At 41.4% G+C, this 22231-nt stretch overlaps 1 protein-coding gene across 1 annotated transcript in view; it reads left to right on the top strand.

The window, feature by feature from the left end:
- Positions 1–459: 459 nt before the first annotated feature.
- PKD1 (polycystin 1, transient receptor potential channel interacting) overlaps positions 460–22231 on the top strand; it is a 46927-nt gene continuing 25155 nt past the window's right edge. Inside the window, exons 1-7 of the mRNA XM_053470793.1 lie at positions 460–867; positions 18353–18424; positions 18533–18702; positions 19252–19887; positions 20166–20346; positions 21571–21767; positions 22040–22155. Coding sequence (XP_053326768.1) covers positions 605–867; positions 18353–18424; positions 18533–18702; positions 19252–19887; positions 20166–20346; positions 21571–21767; positions 22040–22155 — 1635 coding nt within the window. The 5' untranslated portion in view covers positions 460–604. The remainder of the gene's footprint in view (positions 868–18352; positions 18425–18532; positions 18703–19251; positions 19888–20165; positions 20347–21570; positions 21768–22039; positions 22156–22231) is intronic.

Here is a 22231-nt window from a genome sequence, read left to right on the forward strand (position 1 = left end):
CCCTAATGTCTCGGTTCGTCATAGTCGGTCAGTTCTAGTTTTGTCAGATCCTTAAAATGTAAGAAGCGCTGCGGAAATTGTTGGTGCTATATAAATAATAATATAATAATAATAATAATAATGTTGTTTAATCCGTATACTAAATTGTAAGCTGGTTTGATCAGGGCCCTCCTCACCTGTTGTCTCTGTAAGTCAAATTGTTATGTTATATACTACTTGTTATGACCTGTCTACCCATTGTACAGCGCTACAGAATTTGATGGCGCTTTATAAAACAATAAATAATAATAATAGTAATAATACCGGTAATACTATCTGATGATACCAACTGCCTGTGCCAAAGCTGGAAGTCGAAACGTTGATCCCATAGGATTGTCCTGCGTGCTCTCCTGCGCCCCCCAGTGTTGTGAATGAGAAGTGCAAGCTCCCTCCTCCTCTATAGCGCAGAGACACATCGAGCCACACAGAGACAGCTCCCCGTGAGGATGAGAGTGCCCGGCTGCAGCTGAGAGCTGGGAAGGGCCACCAGGGTCTGGATTTTGGGGATCTCCGGTGTCGCATGCTGTGGGGGGCAGCCTGGGATCCCATGCAATGTGAGTGAGCTATGCATTTTGGAAATGACCAGGCTGCAACCCAGAGAAAAGATGGCGCCTCCCCCCCTGCACTGGGACTGCGGCTCTGCCCCCTCTTCCTGGTGTCTGCTGGGCTCCTGCTGGGGCTCGGATCGGGGGCAACCGCTGGATGGTGCCAACCCTGCCCGGACAACTGCACTTGTACCAACTTCACGGTCAATAGCCCCTGCTTGGTGAACTGTTCTGCAAGGGGGCTCCTGGAGGCTGCAAGTGCCCCTGCCAATGTCACCACCCTGTGAGTATATGTGCCCTGCATGCTGCTCCCCTTAACCTCTTCAGTGCCATGGTGCCAGACTGGCAGCAGAAAGGTTAATCGTATTCCTCTAGCAACTTGTAAAAGTGATTTAAATGAACTTTTTCCCCTGTTGCTCATGGAGGTGCAGAAGTTTCTTTAGAGCAGTCATTTGTTGGGCCTTGGGCACTCAAAGTGTTAAAGATGTCTGCTGGACCCTCTGGGGTTCCTCTGGCAGCTAAATGTTCACTTTTTAACCATTTCTTTGCTGTTCGCGATGTTCAGCGGTTTTCTTGATAATTCTTCATCTGCTTCAGCAAGCTGGTAAGAGTTGTTTTGACATTAAAGGGTTAATTAACGCTGTAGTGTAATTGTGCTGGAAGGGTTAAAAGTCATTTGCCTGTGTAGCAGGGTCAATGAATGGTTAACTGGCTTACTAGTATGAAGCGATATATTGCCATTCTCATCACCCTCAGACAGTACATGGATTAACTCCTTCCACGCCAGATGCATGGTCCCAGATTCCTAGATCCATGTATCTTGGTGTATGTTTGTGAGTCCCCCCCCAAAAAGGAGGGTCTGTGTCCAGATTAACCCCTTCTGTCCCATGTGATGTCAGTTGTGACATCAGATCAAGCTACTTTGATGTGGAAGCGAGAGAGTTAATGCTTGTTACATTGTAACACTTGGAGTTTTCTCTTCTTGCAATAGGATGACAGCTGCCCTAATACCCCTTTCCCCACCACCCCTGTATTCACAGCTGCCCCCCACTTCTACTTCACTACAGACAGAGATCCCATTTCTAACACAGTCCAGGACTAGAAATCCCCAAAATCTGTGATTACAAACAAAAAAGGCAAACTATTCTTTTTTTTTACTATCATTCCAGGCACCAGTCTCTTCCACATCACATGAGATGCTTGGTTACTCATTAACCCCTGCTAGTCCTGCCTTACCTCACTGGAGGTCATTGTATTAAAGGCTTACACCAGCGTTAACCCTTTCAGCACCACAGCCGCTCACCTTCCCATGGTTGGGCAGTTTTTGAGGGACTTTTAACGGGCTATTAACCCCTTGCTGCCCAAAGGGTTAAAAGAACACTCGGAAGCCATTGCTTTACTTAGGGCTAGCGATGCCCTCCTTCCCAAATTTTCTCTCCAGATCCGCAGCAATCTTCCCAAATGAAACCAGCGACAGACAAAAAAACGCAAAAACATTTTATCCAGTTGAATTCTCTCCATGGTAACCCACGGAGTGGAATGTGAAATATGTGCTAATGTGTTAAAGGAATACAAGATGTCTGCTGGTTTAGGAGGACCTCAGGACCAGGAGAGGACCAAGCCGGAGAGGAACTGGCTTAACCCTTGCAGGGCTGAACAGTTCTAATCCAGGCCTTCCTTATCCCAAGACTTGCGCAAGGAATTATAGTTAACATTTCGAGTGCTGAACCCCCAAAAAAGTAGAGTTGCTTTGAGAACCGAATACGGAAAAGTTGCCGAGGTCCTTGAATACTCAAATTCAAAAATGTAACATTAACCCTTTCTGTGACGTTTCCAGCATGGAAATATATGTGAATTTTAGGATTTTAGGTTCAAGTTTTTTAAAGCTCATTTATAGCGAGTCTCGTACGGTTTAGAAGATGTTTTTTTAAACACAAAATTAAAAGATCATCCCACGCATTTCTGTGTCCACCGAGTATTTTCCACGTTCAGCAAATAAAAGCGCTGCTCTTTTCACCCAAACCCTGAATTCACGTCCCGTTTTACATCATGCGTGTATACATTATATATGACATTCTATATAGCATGTAAGGAACATCAGGAACTCGTCTCCTTAAGTCATTAACTTCTCCGCTCCAGCTCTATTTTAACCTTCCTGTATTCACATTTTCCGTCGATCACCCTTTTATTTCCTTCGATGTTCGCTCCGTCATATTGCAAAACTGACATTTCTGTCCAAGAAAATGTAGTAAATATTTGCAAATGTGAAAGACGCTCCTACGTTGGCGTTTGTGATAATATTGTTTATAAATTGTGGCAACAAACTATTAGGTCATAATTTGCTGCTTACAGAAAATTTCATAAGGAATGTCGTAAATTATAAGAATTCCTATCATAATTCTAACTATTATATTTTCTATAAAATAATCCCTTCCTGATCGCTATACAAAGGGGAACGGGTAAATAGAAATTTAGAATATTTTTTAAAAAGGTTAGAATTAGCGTGTGGTTATTTTGCGGGGTATTTTATGGGGTATCTTGTCTATGGTGCATTTTCCTAATTTCTATATATATGTATTGTCTGGAATCCTAAATTTGAATTTTTTTCTACCTTATCCACGGGTGTTCTTAAAAATGTGTCCTCCAGGAAAAGCCACTTATTTTACATACTAACCAACTGGTTGGTCTAATTTACCCCAAGTGGTGGGGTATCTAGTCTAGTCACTTTGCTAATGTCTGGATACGTATTGCCTGGAATCAGAAATTTGGAATATTTTCTAGAATTAAAAAGAACGGTAGGGGTTCCCTGTGCTTCCTTCTCCCTTAACGATGGGTACTTTGTCCTCCAAAGTTATGTTTGGCCTGGTTGAGCCATCGTAACCAACCGGCCTGTCGAATAATTTACCACAACCTAGACTTCTTTCATTGCAGCCTTCTCTATATAAAATATCATTCATAAAACAGATATCTGCCACGTATTCTGAAACCTTTAACACGTTTTGGCCGATTGTCATCAAGATCTAAAAAGTCTAAATTCCGGTAGGCAAGTAGTTAGCAGGTAGGTTTGGAGACATGTGTCCGACTCACAGAACTATCCCATCAAGACTGGGACTGTTGGGTACTTTGGACCTTCTTTCTTCCTTAGTTTTACCCACATCACTTCATTCATGGTGTCCAAAGTATCTAAAGAGTTTGGAGGACCTTCTGTAGTATCTGAGGACCTTTTTTTGGTGGCTGGTCTCCTTCTTCTTCCAGATGTTTCTGCTTCATGACCACTTTTGCCATTACTTTTCAAAAGGTGAGCTGTGTCCTGTTTCTCTCAATTTACTCGGTTTACCTTTTTACCAAATTTGGTTCTGAAGCCCAGGGTGGGTAACAGCAAAAATGTACGATGTCTTCATGCCAAGGAATTGTGGCAATAGGAAGAATTCATGGTAATGGCGGTGGGATCACAATGTATGGAGGAAGACGTCCAGTTTACTGTGAGGTCTGTCTGTAACGGTCTCAGGAATCCATAGGACAAATAAGAGGCATTGGCTGGGGCTTAGAGAAAGGCTTTGCCCCTGGAAGAGATTCTGTTAAGTTCTCTGAAGCCCCCGTTTTTCCCGAGATTCGGGCGAATCCCATTGTACAGCGCTACGGAATTTGATGGCGCTATATAAAACAATAAATAATAATAAAGTATAGACGCGTTGCAAGGTGTTGACTCGAATTTTCAGTAAATTCCACATTCTAACAGCTTTTACTCCAAAAATCCATCCTGGTGCCGGACTCACAATATGTTTGTTGGCAAAACTTAAAAGGGATAAAAATTAAAAAAATAGGTCTTTTTAGTAGGTTATTAGTTTAAGGTTTTTGTTTTTTTTTTTTAAATATATTGTATGAAACAGAATATTCACCGTTATAGAGAATCATTATGATTGTACTTCCACAGAGGTAGGAAAATCTTCTTTGTTATTTTCCCACCAGTTTTTTTTTTTAATTACTAATAATCAGATTAAAAATAGTTTTGAGAAATATTGCTCCATTTTCTTTTTTTTCGGTTTATAGACGGCCCTTGGTGAATGAGACAGCGCGGGAAGCGACTTCATTTCACATCAGATATATTGTTCGCTCAGCCGTTCCCAGCGTTTGGTGCTGGGAGTTACTCGTACGGATAAATAGCGTTGTTAGAATCGTCTGTGCGAATCCAAGTGCAGGTCACGGGGGATTCTAAGTTCTGGTTACACCCAGCAACCACAGCGTGAGACCCTCCGCTGCGTGGATCCCGGCCCCAAATCTTCTTTATCAAGGTGTGATGCGGAGTGAAGGGGCGAGGCAGCCCGAGGGCGCGTTTCACACTCTGTGTTCTGGTTGAGGTTTTGGTTGGGGAGTTCATTTATACACAAGATACGAGACGTCAGGCTCATGACATCACATTCCGCTGCAGCTTTCTCTCCTCGATCCCGTTTTGTGTGCAGAATTGGGTTATCTGGATACCGTGATAAAAACATAGAATCTAGTCTGCCTGTTTTCCCCCGAAGCAAAGACTCAAACCTTAATCAGTCGTTGGTCTCATCTTAGATTCAGGAGCCGTATGTCTATCCCATGAGTGTTTAAATTCCGTCACTGTATTAACCACTACCACCTCTGCTGGGAGGCTGTTCCATTTATCTACCACCCTGTCCGTAATATTGGGTTGGCCCTTGGTTTTCTGATTTTCCAGGTGTTCAGAGCATTCTTTTGTTGACTGCAACATCTACCGCTCCAAATGACCACACACATTCTCTGGTGGGTTCCTCTGCCAACCTCGCTCTCTGTCCAACACACGATGATAGATACAGATACGTGTTGGTGATTGTTCTTTACAACTAGTAGTGAAGGACCCCCTGACCGAGTAGCTGTTTGGTCCAACCTGTCCATCACCCAACATGTTCTTACCATTCCTCACGTGTCAGCCTCCGTTGGAGGCCAGGTCTTCCGGCTTAAACCCCCCCCAACCCCGTCTGAACTGTATCAAACCCCCGGTAAACTGCTACTGTTTAAGACATCTCTGCCGGCTACAGCCCAGTCCTCCCCGCGCACACGGAAGATCTCCGGAGGAGGAGAGCACGGTGTCAAATATTAATCTTGATAAATCTGGAGTTATGTGCAAAGTACAAATCTAGTGGAAACTGGTTAAAGTGGAGCGGAACATTCCAATGATTCTTATAATTGTTGCTCGGTGTTACCACTTTGCACCTAAATTGTCTTTTTCATCGTGTTAAGTCTTTTCTGTATCACCATCTAGATTCGGCATAAGCCATTTATGTCACTCCAGCTCATGGAGGACTGCAAATCTCATCATGGTTGGCCAGAAGAAACTGGTCAAGCCTGATGGGAGTTAGGCCAGTCCTGGCCCCGTAGATGATGTCTGAAGGTCAGCAACATTCTCATTTCTAGAGAAAGTCTTTGTTGACTATCATGCAGCTACTGCCTGGGGTTGATGGGAGTGATGGGTGCGACAATACATGCACTGACATCATTTGCCCAGCCCTAGCCTTGTTCTTGTACACCTGCTCAGGGTTTCAAGTTCTAGACCAGCCCTCTCCAGAAAGCTCCTCTCCGTCTTTCCTGTTGGGATACATCGGTCTGTACATTTAAGGCTTTGTTAACCACATGTGAAAGGATTGGCTCCCTTAGCAAATGCATCTGGAATCCACAGATGTTTCCGCCTTTCTCCAGCAGGCTAGAAGCATCCCTTCCAGTTGAGGGCCTACAGGGGCAGCTGGATCTCAGGTCTCTGCGACTTGGACTTTGTGTTCTAGAGAGAATTCCAGGTGTGAGCTAGATATGATCTTTTATCCCCTCGTAATGATCGTAATATGTTATTTCCCCCGGTACCAACAAAGCTGTTCTTGCCAGCATTTAGAAGCATTAGACGCCCTGCCAGCATGCGGTTAAATCACAGAAGGTCCCTAGATTTGGACGAATGAATACATTGTATCTTCTTTATGGAACAGATACCGATTGCTCCAGAATACTTTGCAAGATCATTCAGGAATTCAGTAAATATGGTTAGGAAACTGGTGGCCTGTTATTAACCCTTTTATGACAGATGTACAATGAGCAGCTCTGGAGGGCTGATAAGATTGTTATGGCAGCTAAAACCCCCATGAGCATCAACCAGCCGTCAGGCTGTATAACGGCCGATTGCCATCGAAGTTGTAGTATCTATTGGCTGAAATCAGGCGATATGGTTTGATTTCATACCTTAACTAGTAACTTCTCAGGTACGTCTTTGGACCTGAACTCCAGAATAGCTATTCTAGACCCTACCCCGAGAGGGGAGTTTTTGGGATTGTCTATTTATTATCTCAAAGTCTTACCACATAACCAAGTATCCATAGTTACAGTTTTAAAATGTACTTTATTATCCCTGTCCCTCATGTTCATGGGCAGCTTCTTCTCGTTCTAGGAGGACCTTTTCTCATCAGTTTTAGCTCCAGAACTTCCGGGAAGCATTTCTAGTTTCGTATCAGTGGGATAAATAATAGACACCGTTGTTTAAAGGGTTAAAAATGGTTGGAAATTCTAAATTTACAGAATAATGTGATGCTTGAAACGAACAAATCTTCTAACACATCTCGCCCCCTGTTCCCCACCAAGTGACGTACGGGCACACGATTTTAAGAGGTGTAAGCAGGCGACATGATGTCTGCCTGTTTGCTACACTTTTGGGCATATGTTGCCAAATCTCATAAATGGGGATTTCCTTGTGGAGCATTTTAGTTTGGCAGTGGGGAATGGGTTAAATGGTGGCTTCCCACTCACACGCCCCCATTATTTAAAAAGCTTTGGAATGGTTGCTGGGACATTATGAAGGGGGCCCCAGGAAAACCACAGAGAGGTCACAATTTCCATGGAGAGCCGAAGGACTCATATGAAAGGAGGAGGATACATTGTAGCAAAGACTCGGTGCCACCACATGTCAGACTTACATCATAACCAGTCTTATATTACATCAGGGGTGGTCTAACTGTACTTTGTGAGACTACATCTCCCATTATCCTATCCTATCCGAGAACTTCAATCTAAATGAGCCTCTTAAAATATTAACTCTTCAATAGCCCATCATGAAGATTCTATGGAGTGACTCATCAAATGTGTTACCCAAATCGCTCTAATACCAGTCCTCTTGACTTGTCATTATTATTTTAAGACATATTTATTTAATCCACCTGCATTCAAGCAGGGATATCAACCATAACATACTGGGAGCAAAAGCACCAACTGGGAATCTTATATATGTTCACAGCGGGGGAGAATAGGAAGGAGTCGGTTCCAGACCTTGGTATTGAACCAACAAGATCTGCATGTTCTTCAATTTACATCCATTCGCTCCAGTGTGACTATAGTCCAAAGCCCGAGCTAGTTGGGAGCTACTCAGGTTGTGCTCGATATGTGCGTTCCTAACCCTTAATGTGTAAGATCAGTAATTCTAACTTTTGATTCATTATGAATATTCTGTCTTTCAAAAAGCACAATATTAACTCTTTAGGTGCCTGCAGGATAAACAATGGTTGGCTCGCTGCCATTCATATACTTAATGCCCCATACTATAAAATCTTTATATGAAGCAGAGCTGTGGTTTTCGAGGCAGAGCTGCTCCTGCTTCATACTTGGAGAATGATCTGATACTTCCTGCTTCCTTCCAGCACCGAGGCAGACTCCGGGGAGTGCAGTTCGCACCCCTATTGACGTCAGGATCCCACCAGTACAAAGCTCCACTGTCATGCTCTGTGAAGCAGGTGTGACCTCTCCTGGCCATAGTTTTAAGGCGTAGCACCCTAAAGTCCTAAAATTGACTGATGTCAGCTGTCTGCTGGGGCAGGCTGGTTAATTTCAACCCGAGGGACCAGTCCAAACTATAGAGTGTAGGGAACCGAGAGCAACTCCAGAACACACCGTGTACTCGGCATTGTGGGAGTTTCTCGATACATAGTGTCTGGAAGGAATCGTTAAAGGAGGCCATATAAACAACCCATCGAACGCATGAAAAGGGCCCTCCTTTTAAGAAAAGCTTTCTTATTCCAGGCGCCACCTCTGGCCATACTGAGAACTGCAGGTTTAGACTGATTATTATTATTATTATTATTATTATTATTATCTTTTATTTATATAGCGCCAACAACTTCCGCAGAGCTCCCTACAGTCCTAGCTTCTGCCCTGTTTTGCCCCCGTAGTTAAGGAATGACTGGTAAAAAAAATAAAAATTTCCTGAGGATGCCCATCAAGTCTTTTTTTCCCCCTGATTTTCAGAAAATCATTTTTGCAATCATTCAAATTTTATGTAATAATTTCGGTACCGATCTGTACAATATTTAATTGAAATATTTGAAATGTGCATCCATGTCGCTGAGTATTATGCACTGCTCCTAAATTAAAAAAAAAAATATGGTATATATAGGTACCGGGTCACAATGTTGAATTTTTTTTTATTAAATATTACATACTGAATTAAACGTAAAGAGATTAGCACCTTAAAAAAAAGAATCTTCAGTTTGTTTTCCTATTTAAAAACAGATTTGAGAAAAAAAAAACAGCTCTGATGACATTTTATAAAACTCTGAGCGTCTTCTTATTATATTAAAATCTGTATTATTTATATATTTTTTATATATATATAAATTATATAAATGAATCATATAAATAAATATATATTTTTTATAATTTATATAATTTTTTTATTATTGGAGGCTTTTATCATTAAATATAAAACGCCAGAGATTCATAAACAGGGTAATTAAAGAAATTTATTATTCAGCTTTCCTTCCTTTGTTGCCAACAGTTTGAAAAAGATGGCTGCTCCCTCTAACCCTAATAACTATCAGAAGAATACTCATTAGTTAGAGTAACTCTGGTACTTTGCCTGATTTCCTTTGGGATGAATTTTCCCTTTTCTTGCTTGAATTAAATGTTATTTTTTTTCTTGGAAGTTTATGATCTGCGCTCTGTTTAAATACAAAGGGAATCACCATAGCAAATTGGTGGGATTCGGTTTATCCCTTGTAAGAGTAGATGTTTTGTGAATTCACTGAGTTTCTATGGCAGCGGATAGCCTATAAATCACCCCCTTGTAGACCCGGGGACATTAGGGGACATTAGGGGGCTTTTGTTAAAGGTTTCTAGGCTCCTCTGGCATGTGTCCCTCCATACAAAGCAGAAGAACGACCATCCATTCAGAGAATTAAAGGGTTTCAATCCTTTTTTGTTTCAAAAAAAGAACATTTTGTTGCAGGAAAAGTTAATTAAACCTCTGTAGAGGAAAACGTGGTGCTTTAAACCAAAACAGGGACATAGTAACATAGAATTTCCCATCAGATCGGCCCCCGTCTAGTCGCCCGTTTCTCCTGCTGTAAAGACTCAAAACCTTAATCAGTCGTTGGTCTCGTCTTAGATTCAGGAGCCGTATGTCTATCCCATGCATGTTTAAATCCCCTTACTGTATTAGCCTCTACCACTTCTGCTGGGAGGCTGTTCCACTTATCTACCACCCTCTCAGTAAAGCAAAATGTCCTTATGTTCCATCTAAGCCTCTGACCCCCTAGTCCTACTTTGAAATAAAGAAACATCCCTTTTGTACTTTGTTACATATTATGGTCTTGTGTTGGCACATATTCTATCTTCATATACTGTGAAATTGGGTTTGTTTTTCCAAATGTTGAATTTTTTATGAATATTTTTTTTGGTAATGAAAAAGCAAAAGATATATAACTTTCACAAACAAGAACCTTCAATGTGTTCATCTACGTAAAAAAAAACACAAAAGTTTAAATCATAGGTTAATTATAACTGATATCTTGTATTTTTCGAAATGCTACATAGTGTCCAGAAACCAATGGGATTTTAGAATTCTGTCAATCTGGGGTCCTTGTTATGGGCCAAAGAAGCAGTAGAGGCCATGTGTCCTTGCTTTGGGGGCAATTTTGTGCCCCCCCAATGGGACTATTTGGAATCTAATATGTATTTGAACCTCTGAAATCATCATGGCTCATCATCCGGATAATGTTCAGCTACAGGTCTCATGGTTCTTCGTAGCCCGTTATCGCGGGGAATGATAGACTTTTGTTCTAGTTTATTAGACCAGCAGATGTAGGATCTGATTCTCCCCTTGTGATTAGGGATGTGGTTTTAAAGCCTTAAACACAAATCTTTTCTCGGGTTTTTCCACAAGGGAATCGGAGGGTGGGATGCGATTCTAAAAATAAAACATTTAGAACACACGCTAATCTTGAAGTCTACATTCGCTCGCTCAAACCCTTTCGGTAACAGCTTGTAAGATGATTATTCCTCCCCACGTGCTAAGAAAAAAAAAACAAAAAAAAAACAATGGAAGGATCCATTCTGCCAAGAAGTGAGACCATGGAGGGCGGTCTGCTGTGATTTTTTCCCCCCTCCGTTCTTTAATACGTCTCTAAGTACTTGACCATATTAGGCTTCCTTCATGGAACACAGACATCTGTCTGGGAATAGACAGAGCAACGGCCGAGCTTCGAAGGAGTCCCAGAAAACAACTGAAAACACTTTAAAAAAAAATTAAAAAAATTACTTTTTAGAGTCTGTTTATTGATGCAGAGGAACCATAATAGAATTCAGAACACAAATACACCTCGAGGTGGGTATCTTTCACGTGGACATCAGTTCTAGATGTTCAAACAATGTCCGCCGATCATTCTTCAAGTCTATAATCCTAATTTCTTGGTAAAAAAAAAAAATTCTTCTTGCTTTAGGAAAGCTTATGAGGACGTTAGTGTTTTATTCTTCTTCTCAAGATCCTCACCATCTGTGGTCGATAATGAGGGTGAATCAGAGCCATTGGAGTGACAGCTATGGCAGACGGATTATGGAATGTTCTCTAAATGTACGAACTCTTCAAGAGGGAGGAAAATGCTTCCTGTGGAATCTAAGATGGGTTGAGGGCTACTCCCAGAATTCTAAGCCAGCCAGAAGAAGCAAAATGATGAAAGGTTTATTAGAACCTAGAGGCCAAACCTCCGTAGCTCCTAAAAATGTTATTTTAGGAACCTACATTTAACGAAATGTCCACCGTTGGCTTCTAAGTAGAATCAGAACTAGGTTTAGGTCCCATTGTTGGAATCGTGGGGCCATTTTTTTTTTAAAAGTACATTACATTGTATACCTAACCAGTTACAGAAAGCTTGCAGGTCCATCTGTCTTTGAAAGGGTTAAAATCCTGACTGAAGGTACTGGTTAATGACACAAAGTTTCCTCCTGGAAATTTTAGGCTTCTGGAACATTTTCCTCTGCAAAAATAAAACCTCAGAGCTTCCGTTCTGCCAAGGCCCCCGAAAAAAAAGTGTTGGTGTCAGCTGAAAAGACGAAGGATTGGCACCTTCCATTACCCCTCCCCCCCATTTCAAATTATTGCGGAGGAAAAGTAGCGGTATGTTTCCTGGACAGGTTCATTGGTCCATTAAATGAATCCAGAGACGTCAACTACACCTTAACCCGTTTGGTTCCACCTGCAAAAAATTAGTTTTCTTTTTATTTTACGCGTAAATTTTCTGAATAAGAAAAATTAATAAAAACCTTGAGTTTTTAGTTGACAGAAATAGATATAACGCTACATTTGCTTTTGAGACCCCTGGGCGGCCGCACATTACATGGTCCAATCTGCCGCTGGAACAGCATTAAGGGTATGGGGCGCCATTGGCCACCTCCTTTTTACCGCCACCACATTTTATTTTATTATTTTTTTTACTTGTTTTATAAAATAAAAGGGGCATTGCGGAGAAAGTGACAAACAAAAAGAGGATCGTCGGTATCTAAATTACAAAAGGCTTTCTTTTGCTCGGGGGTCCTAACCCCATCCATATTATGCATGACCGTACGCTCGTTAGTAATGTAGACTTGTTAGTGACCTGGGATACATAGCGTTAAAGGTTACCAAATATTAACTTTTTTTTTTTACAAATTAAGTCAGACATTTCTCTTAAAACTTCTGAATGTTTCCAATTATGATAATTAAACAATGACTTCATCTGAGATTTCACATGCAACAGATCAATTTCGTATATAAAAAAAAATATATATATATATATACATAAATTAAGTTGAGAGTGAAGAGCAGACTATATTGTCCAGCATATAACAGAAAAAGTAGTGTTGCGTAGCATTACATTTATTTATGTTGTGCCAGAGGATTCAGTGGCGTTGTTACAATGGCAATCTCGAATGACAATAACACAAAGTCACAAAGTCCCAGAAAAAAATGTCTTAGTAAAGTCCCACCCACTAGTCATACTTAACATATATAACCACACCCACTAAGACATAACCACACCCACTACCTAGATATTCAATATTATCTAGATCAGTCCATTACAAATCAATCATATTCTACATATTTTGTTAAAAAAGTTCATTTATTTTATTTGTGGTTCAGACAGTTTTTTCCCATAAAAAAACTTGACCCTGAGTACCAAAACTTTGATATTTTCAATAAATATGTCCAAAGATCGCGGCATCATCATCAAAGATCGCGGTTTGTAGCTTGTGAGATTTTTTTTTGCAAACCTTGACGGGGTTAATAGACAGACAGACAGGCGAGCCAACTATGATGTCAGCTCTGATTATGTCATTCACGGGCACAGAATGCTTATTTTCAGACCAAAAAAACAGTAAAAAGGCTAAAAAAAAAATAAAATTGAATGTTTTTTTCCAAGCTGCCTTTGATAGATGGAACGGGTCCAACGCGGTAATGAGAGAAGAAGAGGAAACGTGTACAGACAGAGGCTCGGAACCAGCGCAGGGGGCTCCACACAGCTACAAATAAACACAACAATAAAACACTCTATTAATTAGCGCAGGCCATAAAAAAGCATCTGTCTGTACCGACTGCCTCGTCTGTTAGCCGTACGTTTCATTATCCTGTTCCTCTGCGGAGTCTTCAGCTAACGTCGCCATGCGCGAGAGCGGTGTTATGTCTGCTAGCAGCTGGGGTATTTATTTTAGCTAAATATTAGATTAGACCATCATTCTCTCTCCTCCAAATCAGACACGGAAAGTATTAGCAAGTAACTCACTGTTTAAAGTAGAACGTAGGATTCCCCCCTCCCCCGATAAATTATTAAAAAGGGTAAAAAAAAATCCATTTGCTTTTTCCATTATAAATGTATTGTCGGTACTTGTGATCTATAGAATTGTGCTAAAATGGGATATCGTTTAGGAAAATAGTTCCAAAAATGTAAAATATGCATCTTCTGTTTGATAAATAGCTGAGTTTACTAAATCAGCTATTATTTTTTTGCCAGAATCTTGACTATAAACACTTTTTCTATTGTAATTTGATCAGTTAAAAACTTAAAATTCCAAAAATTAAAATGTGAAAATCAAACTTTTAATAGAGTTGAATTTCCGTCTTAAACATAGAAGGATACAGTTTACAGAGAGGGCAGTAAATGTCTGGAATGTACGGCCTGTGGAGGAGGTCACTGTGGTCATCAGAAGGCTTTTAGCGACGGACTGGATTGATGTCTGGGTAGGGTTGTATGGAACGGATGCTTATTGGAGGGCCGGATCTTACTGCCCTCCTCTGGACTGGATTTAAGAGATTTTTATTTGCCCAGAAGGACACATCAGACCAAGAAGGTCCTACGTAAACCTCTAATAAAGTGTCTCCTGGAACAGATGGAATCTTTGCTTAAAGAGGTTGGTTTTAGACAAAAAAGAATTCTTATTCTTTAAGATGGATAGAAAAAGAATAACCATCCAGTTGAGATATTCTTCGGATTGATGTTTGCAGGAACCAAGCGATTACTTTGTATGAAAACATTCCGGGTTCGTCTCGGAATAGATGGGGATGGAGTCCAATAGACCTCGATTTTCAACTCAAATAATGAGACCCAACTGCAAAGCAGTTTAATGTGTCTTCTTCTCGGATCTTCAATTAGATAGTGATACATCAGTGGTTGTCATGAGATTTTATTGATTTAATTCTGTTATATTGACCCGGATTGTGTTACAGGGAAGGAATGGGTGAAAAGCGAAATCTGGTTTCTGTGGCAGCTTCCATGATTGCCGGTAGTAATTTGGCACTGGAAATGGCCATTTTCTGCTATAATTAGAACGTGATTGAAAGTTTTCACCCGCTTCTGTTACAAAGTATCACTTGATGTCCTTGTGGCGATAGCACTTTGTTCTGTTTTATACTCCAATCCACGCATTGAATTTGGCGACGGGGTAAATCTAGAGGACATTATGGATACGTATATAGGTGCCCTACCCTGTGACGTTTTCCAGGGGGCCATTCATCCTTACTGATGGCCTGGAGCTTCGGAAAATCCAGCCCTATCTGCAGTCTTTACTGTGAAAGATTAATTGTCTATCGTCCATACCCCAGATTGCTCACTGGGGATTTGTGATTCAAAGTTTGCTCTAATTTAATCATGAATAATGCTATTTTATTCCGGCTACATTTATGCTCTGATATATGCGGCTAAACCACTTGAGTCAGCTGGGATTCATTTAAATGGCCATAAATTTACCGACTCACAGTGTGAACCCCCTATAATCTGCTGTAGATCTTGAATAAAGCTGATCATTTGCATATTTCTATTCAGGCCAAGACACGGTTGGCCGGTGGGGTCTGTTCAGACACTTCTTCTTGCATACTTGTGACTGTCATGATTTTTGTTAGGACTATTCGGTCAGCGGGACCGGTTGGACCTTTAACCAGATTAGTTGCATGTATCCATAAACGGCCATACTCTTGGGTGATGGAGTAGAGAAGTGGATGTTTGGGGTGTTTTTTGGTAGGTGTCCTGATGTTCCTTGGTAGGTGTCCCAGCGTAACATTTAAGTTATCGGGTACACAGAGACCAATCTGTAGCTGTAGGGGACCACAAGGGAGAAAGCTAGAAGGAAGCCCAGAAACCCATGTTTTTGGTCTCTCTGCGCCATCTATGACACCTGTACCTGATGATCTAGTAGTCATTGAACCTTCTCTGATACAAATCTCTCTTCTTCTGCATCCTCACTAGTCCACGTGAAAATCAGAGAGTCTGATTGTGGGGGGAATGGGTCTCCAGTTAGATAATTGGGGTAGGAGGACACCAAAGAATCTTGACCTCTACATGAAACCATGAGCCCCCCACCACCATGCATCAGGCTTCTCTTTTTCTGGCTACACGAGTGAATACATAGAATGGAGGTAGCCGCTGATATACTTTGTCTCCATTAATAATACCTGTTCTACTTCTAAGAAGTCTCCTTTACTCCTGGAGTAGACATTGGGCAGGTTCTCCTAACTGTTCTGTTCTCATTCTGGAGCTCAGCGCAGCAGATCGTCTCCATCCTCATTCACAAGATGTTTCTTATTTCCAGTGTCTGGGAACATTTTGTTCTTTCCGCCCTCCCCTACCACCTCTTTCTCACGATCTGCGCTGCGCCTGCACGCTCCATGAGTAAACAATAACCCTTTCTACAAAGCCAGACATCTTGCAGTGCTCTGCAAAAGCCATTCCACAAACTGACACGAAAGAATTGTATTCCACAGGAAATTCCAAGCAAAAAAACAAAACACGAGAGACGTTCTCCGCTGGTACAAATATTCAATCACGGGAGATATATAACATTTCTGAAAGTGTGGTGGATACATAGCCCAAACTTCCAGTAAAGACTGTATATGTTAACACAAGCAGAAGTGGTAGAGGGTAATACAGTGAGGGGATTAAACATGCGCGGGATAGACATACGGCTCCTGAATCTAAGACGAGACCAACGACTGATTAAGGTTTGAGTCTTAACAGCAGGAGAAACGGGCGACTAGACGGGGGCCGAATGGGTCTTATCACCCGTCACGTTCGATGATTCTGCGTTTCTATACCCCATTGCTGATAAGAGGAGGTTCATAGGAATCATTTTTTATGAATCACACTAGATTCCTGACTTGCTATTCACCCGCAGGGTTGAATCGGTGTTTGTGAGTGGGTTCAGGACATGATTCACTGAGTGGATGTTGTCTCCGGTTATTTTGGGGGCTAGGAGTTTCAGAGGCTTCTATCCAAAATTAACTCAGCAGCTGATTTGCATCTGTGGGAAAGTTTACATAACTTGGACTTTCTTAATTTAGGGAATTCGAGGGCTCTGCCTGCCACGTGCAGCGCGCTTATAGTGGCCGTAGACCCTTATACTGGTCTACACAGGCGCCTACTTCACGTTGCTCCGAACGCTGCAGATATGGGCTGAAAATGATGGATTTGGACAATCGAACACCTTTTTTACCTATGGTCCCTTCTGTCCTTTTAGGATGAGTACATCAGCCAAAAAAAGCGTTTTTAAATTACTGGTAGATTGTAAGCATTTGTTTCAGATTGTTAGGCACTACTTGTCATGTCCTGGTTACCCCTTGTACAGCGCTGCGGAATATGATGGCGCTATATAAATGAATAATAATAATAATAGCTCTCTCTTGGATTATTTCATGTTTTTTTTGTGGAATAAGGGCTGTAATCCAAGTTAGGGCACAGTTTTCCAAACCTTAAGTGAACTTTTCTGGAGCCCCTCATTCTGAAGCTGTCATTGTTCTTACATCTTGTGTATTTTTTCTTGTACTCTCTCCAACCTGTTAATACATCTGGATTCTGGACATTTTTATGATGTCTCAATGTTCATTTTTTTCCCCTAGAAACATAAATCCAGGATAACAGAGACAAAAACCATTGTATCCTGTTCTAATCCATACCTTGTGTAAAAAAAACAAAAACATTTCTAGTAATGACTATATACAGACTAGACACAATATCACCTCCTTCTCTTATCATTATTATTATTGTTATTATGATTGTGTTACATGTGATACCAAGTTCTTCCATCATTGCGTAGGCATTGTTAGAGAGGGTGGTCATTACCTGGACCATCCTTACAGTGCAAATGGTAGGAACGGACGCAATTGGTTATAAAATTGGGATCCGTATAAGGATATCCTAAAAGTACTCAAAAATATGACATTTGAGACTGATTAGTATATTTATATATAATACTCTTATTAAATGAATCCAACTTTGATGGTTTATGGAGGTTAGAAACATCCAAGGAACTTCACTGCAGGTCACCCTACTGTAGGTGGCCTAATGAACATTTTGGAAGCCAAGTTATGCAGACTTTCTAAAAAGGCCAGTAAACCATTAGTACTCCCCTTACCTTCCAAACTCACAGGGACAATATTCTAAACTCTGTATACGCTGCGGACAGAGGGCTTCGTCTCCAGAATCATTCATGTATCTTGTTGTTGGTTGAGTGATCCCGTTAACCAGCAGGCGTTGGTTGGAAAGGTGGCAGTTAGATGGCCTGTTGGGGTATGTTTGCGAGACTTCTCTTTGTTATTTTGTAACCGTGTAACAAGGGAGCCCGATCGAGGAGGAGGTCTGTTTTTTTAAACCGTGTCTTCTTTTCAATACAAGAGGCAAGACTTTGGGCCCAACTCCATTCAATGGCCAATTTTTCCTCAATAACTCTTTAAATACAATCTAGATCTACCTAGAAGTGATTGTTAACTTGTCAAAACACTAGTAAGAGGTCCAAGTCCATGCGTAGAATTGTGCCAAGATGTCAGACAGATGTACCACATCATTATGCATGCCACATTCTGTGCCGCCGCGCATGTCCAGAGACGATCCGTATGCACGATCCATGACAAATATATTGTCCATCAAATATGTTTTATACAGACCTTTACATGTATGCAAAATAATGCGTTTTAACTGCTTGTTTTTTGTTTATTGCAGAGACCTGTCGGATAATAACATTACGACCTTGGACAAAGGATTATTTGAACAGTTAGAGAATCTGCAGGAGTTGTAAGTATAGTTATTTAGATCACCTTAAGCTTTTCAACCATTTATTCAGTTAAAGAGGTAAAAGCATGAACCAGAACCTGTAACATTTCTCATTGCATCTCGTACCAGAGACCTGAGCGGAAATAGTTGGGTGTGTGACTGCCATCTTGCCTGGCTCCCTCGTTGGGCTGAAGATCAAGGTGTGACAGTTTTGGAGACAAACTCTACCCTTTGTGCCCAGCCGTCTGGCGTGTCCGGTCATCCCTTGTTCAATGTGTCTTTTGCCCGGGCTACATGTGGTGAGTACGGTGAGACGGATAATAAACTCCATCTTCTCATTTTAGAATAGAATCTCGTTTGAAACTGTTAAAAACCACAAGGTTCTCAGATTGGATTGTCTGATCTTCTGAAGGTCTAGGACTTTTAGCTCTTTTTAGATGTTTTAGAGGTCCCTGTTGGTTGAATCAAAGAAGAAACAGATATTACCTTTTTTATAGTAAAGATGAACCAGTCTTTGTATAATGACACAAGAACAAATTATGTGGGCATATAACACGGTTTTTCAAACTTTTAGAATGGATATTTGGACCCAAGAAAACACTTTTTTCTCTGTTTCACGGATGGTCCTCTAGCAAATGTGGTCCTTCTGGGCTTTTGTTTGACCTCGCCATACATTTCTATATATATTACATTGCACAATTGAGTTAAAATATGTTATGTGCCCTCTTTTTTTAGCGAAAAGGGTAGTTTAGACAGGGTGTATACTTGTTGGTTGATTGTTGTTTGTTGTGTATGAAGAAAAAACATGGAAGATGATACTCAGAAGTCTTTCCTTCCTCTCTGTCCAGGAGCTGATTTTATCTCCTGTCCTCGCAATCTGTCGGCCGGCAATGAATCCGTGTTGGTTTTCACACCCGTAGCCTCCACTCAGCTCAGTAACGAGTCCTGTAGTGCCCTGTGCTTTTCGGAGCTGTACACGCACGGAGCCCTAGACTCTCAGCATGGGTGCCTGTGTGGCAACACCACGTCCCTCTGCCAGGACATGTGCGAGACTCCATCGATTCTCTCCAACTGCGGGTTGACCATAATTCAGGATGTTTTCACTGCTCAGCTCTCACTCACCATCCATCGGTCAAAAGAGACCTACAGCCTTGGGGAAGCTCTGGAACTAGAAGTCAGGGCTCCGATCCCCATCACTGCTTTACTTTGGGACTTGGGGGACCAAATTATCAACACTACCCAGAGTAATTTGACCCACAGGTATGCCCAACCTGGGCTGTATAATGTCACTGTGACCCTACAGGTGGGCAACAGGAATGTTGTTGTCCACAATGAGGTGCCTGTGGTGGGGTCACCCGACGAGATTCAAATAATGTGCTCATCGCTAGTGAGAACCCATGAAAGTTTGAACATCAATGTGTCTATGAGGGGCGGAACACGTGTGGATGTTGGATATACTGTAACGTCTCAGCGTGGTGAGACAGGTGAGCCCAAACTCAGATGTTTTTTTATATGTAGCATGTGTTGACATGTTGACAGTGTGACATGTATTGTATTGCATAGCTTAATGAGAAAATGTCCCTTAAGGTCCCAAAAGCTTATGTTATGTTGCATGTTTTCTATGTTAGCCCAATTAAACGCATCATTTTCAACTAAAGACTCCACATTCTCTTGGGCTCTTTATAAACTGTGGGCTATGATGTCACCCGTGTGTATGTATGTATGTTTTCCCTGTTGATGTCAGGTCCTTCTTTCCCTGCAGTCTCTCCTGCTTGCCCAGCTGGGAGTCTGGTCTTTCCGGAGAATAATCATTGCTATCAGCTGGTGTCGGAGAAAGCTGACTGGTTTGAGGCACAGAGGATCTGCAAGGAGAGAGGCAATGGAGACCTGGTGATTGTTAGAGATGTTCATGTCCAGGATTTTCTGAAGTATCATATTATCAGGTATTGCTACATATATATAATAAAAATATTAATATAAAAAGGGGAAAAAACTTAATCTTCCGTGATTGATCATTATTTCATCAACTCTACTCTTCATTGTGTCTTTAACATGTGCCCAAGAAAACGTATTTGCAGGACTTATACTTTAAAGGCCCACATTTTTTAATTGTTAACTTTTAATGTGACTCTTAACTAATTAGTCATTCTCTGGAGGAATCGTAACCGTAAGCGCCTTGAAGGTCCAGTGTCCTTCAGCAACCCAGTGCGGTTCTTTGTTGAGCCTGCTCTGAGTTCATTAAACATTTCCATACATTCTTTTTTGGAACTGCGTGATTTGTAGAGGATGACTTCTATAATTTTCTGTAATTCTGCCAAAATCCCACCGTGGAAGGAAATAAGCCTACTGCTGGGTTATATGTGTTCTGCTTTAGTGCTCACTTTATAAAGGTTATGCCTCAAAAAGTGTATTCTGAAAACTACTGCATATTTATCTGACGCTCATTAGCTGGAGGGTGTTAATCGTTGACTGAATCGCAGAGTACAGAGTACCCTACAGGCAGGGTTCGTTTCAGTGGCTGTGGAGGCCCCAGATGAATGTTTCTAAACAGATCTTCAAGAAGGAGATCAGGGCACGGTTCCTACATAAGAAGCCAGTCTTCTCCTGGCATCGGTTTCACGTATACACATCCGCGCCGCAGCTGTGTGAAATCTCTCCCAAGCTCCTCGGAGCCCCCATCAGCTTGTTTCAGCCGGTCTGTCCATGGCAGAAGACAATATTGAGAGAAGATACAAATGTGCAGCCCGAGGATGACCTCTGACTTCCATTCCACTGAAAAGTCTAAACTTATGAGGAAAGCATTCCTTGTTCACACATACAAGCGTGCCTGTCTGTCTATATCAGAGTCTCTGTTTTTGTTGCTTGCATGGAATCACACTGATGAATTCTAAATGCAATCCTTGGTGATTTCAACCTAACCCTGCTGAAAATCAGCACTGCATTAAAGACATTCATAATTAAAAAGCAGCCCAGACTATGGGTTTCTCAGGCAGGCTGAGCGCCTGGTTCATCATTCTGTCCTTATCTATCTGTTTGTCTAATTCTTGTCTAATTGGAGCTTCCAAGGATGGTACCCGGTTGCCTCTCGACAATGTACAATATGTGGTTATACTAATAAGGTGCATAATAACATCCCTCCCCACCCTAACTTTCATTCCTCCTTGCAGTGGACTCGAGGTGTGGATTGGCTTCAATGATTCCAGTAGCGATGATGCCCTTGACCTTCAGAATTGCCAGAACCATCTTCCAGGGGAACCCCAACCATCCCAGGCCGATCGCTGCGTGAGGATGGGTCCGTCGGGGGTCTGTAACATCGACCTCTGCAGTGCGAAGCACAGCTATGTGTGTGATTACAAACCACAAGGTATTGCTTGTGCGCAGAAATCCATTTTCAAAAAAGTATCCCTTGCTTAATGAAATGCTGCCAAACAAACCCAAGAAACGTTGATTTAAAGAGTTCTAAGCAATTTCAACAGCATTTAATAAGTTACATTTTTGGACTCTGTGGTTTTAAAAATAAATGTACTAAATCGTTTTATAAAGTCATTTCATGATAACTGCCGTTTAAGAATATCAGGCTGATTCATCTTAAAAAGATAAGTCTCGCGAAACCATGCATTACGTTTTGTATCACAGGTGTTACTTTGACGGCTAACTATTTTGTGTTGGGATCTCAAGTTTTTGAGATAAAATGGCCATTGCGGAATCTAACAAGAACAGAGAACGTGTCATCACCTGATGGCGGAGTAGAGGTATTTATATATATATATTATTATTATTATTATTAACCAGCCAAATATTATTGCAGGCTCCAAATTATTCCCTATG

Source organism: Spea bombifrons, chromosome 7 (genome assembly GCF_027358695.1).
Source record: "Spea bombifrons isolate aSpeBom1 chromosome 7, aSpeBom1.2.pri, whole genome shotgun sequence".
NCBI classification, from domain to species: domain Eukaryota; kingdom Metazoa; phylum Chordata; class Amphibia; order Anura; family Pelobatidae; genus Spea; species Spea bombifrons.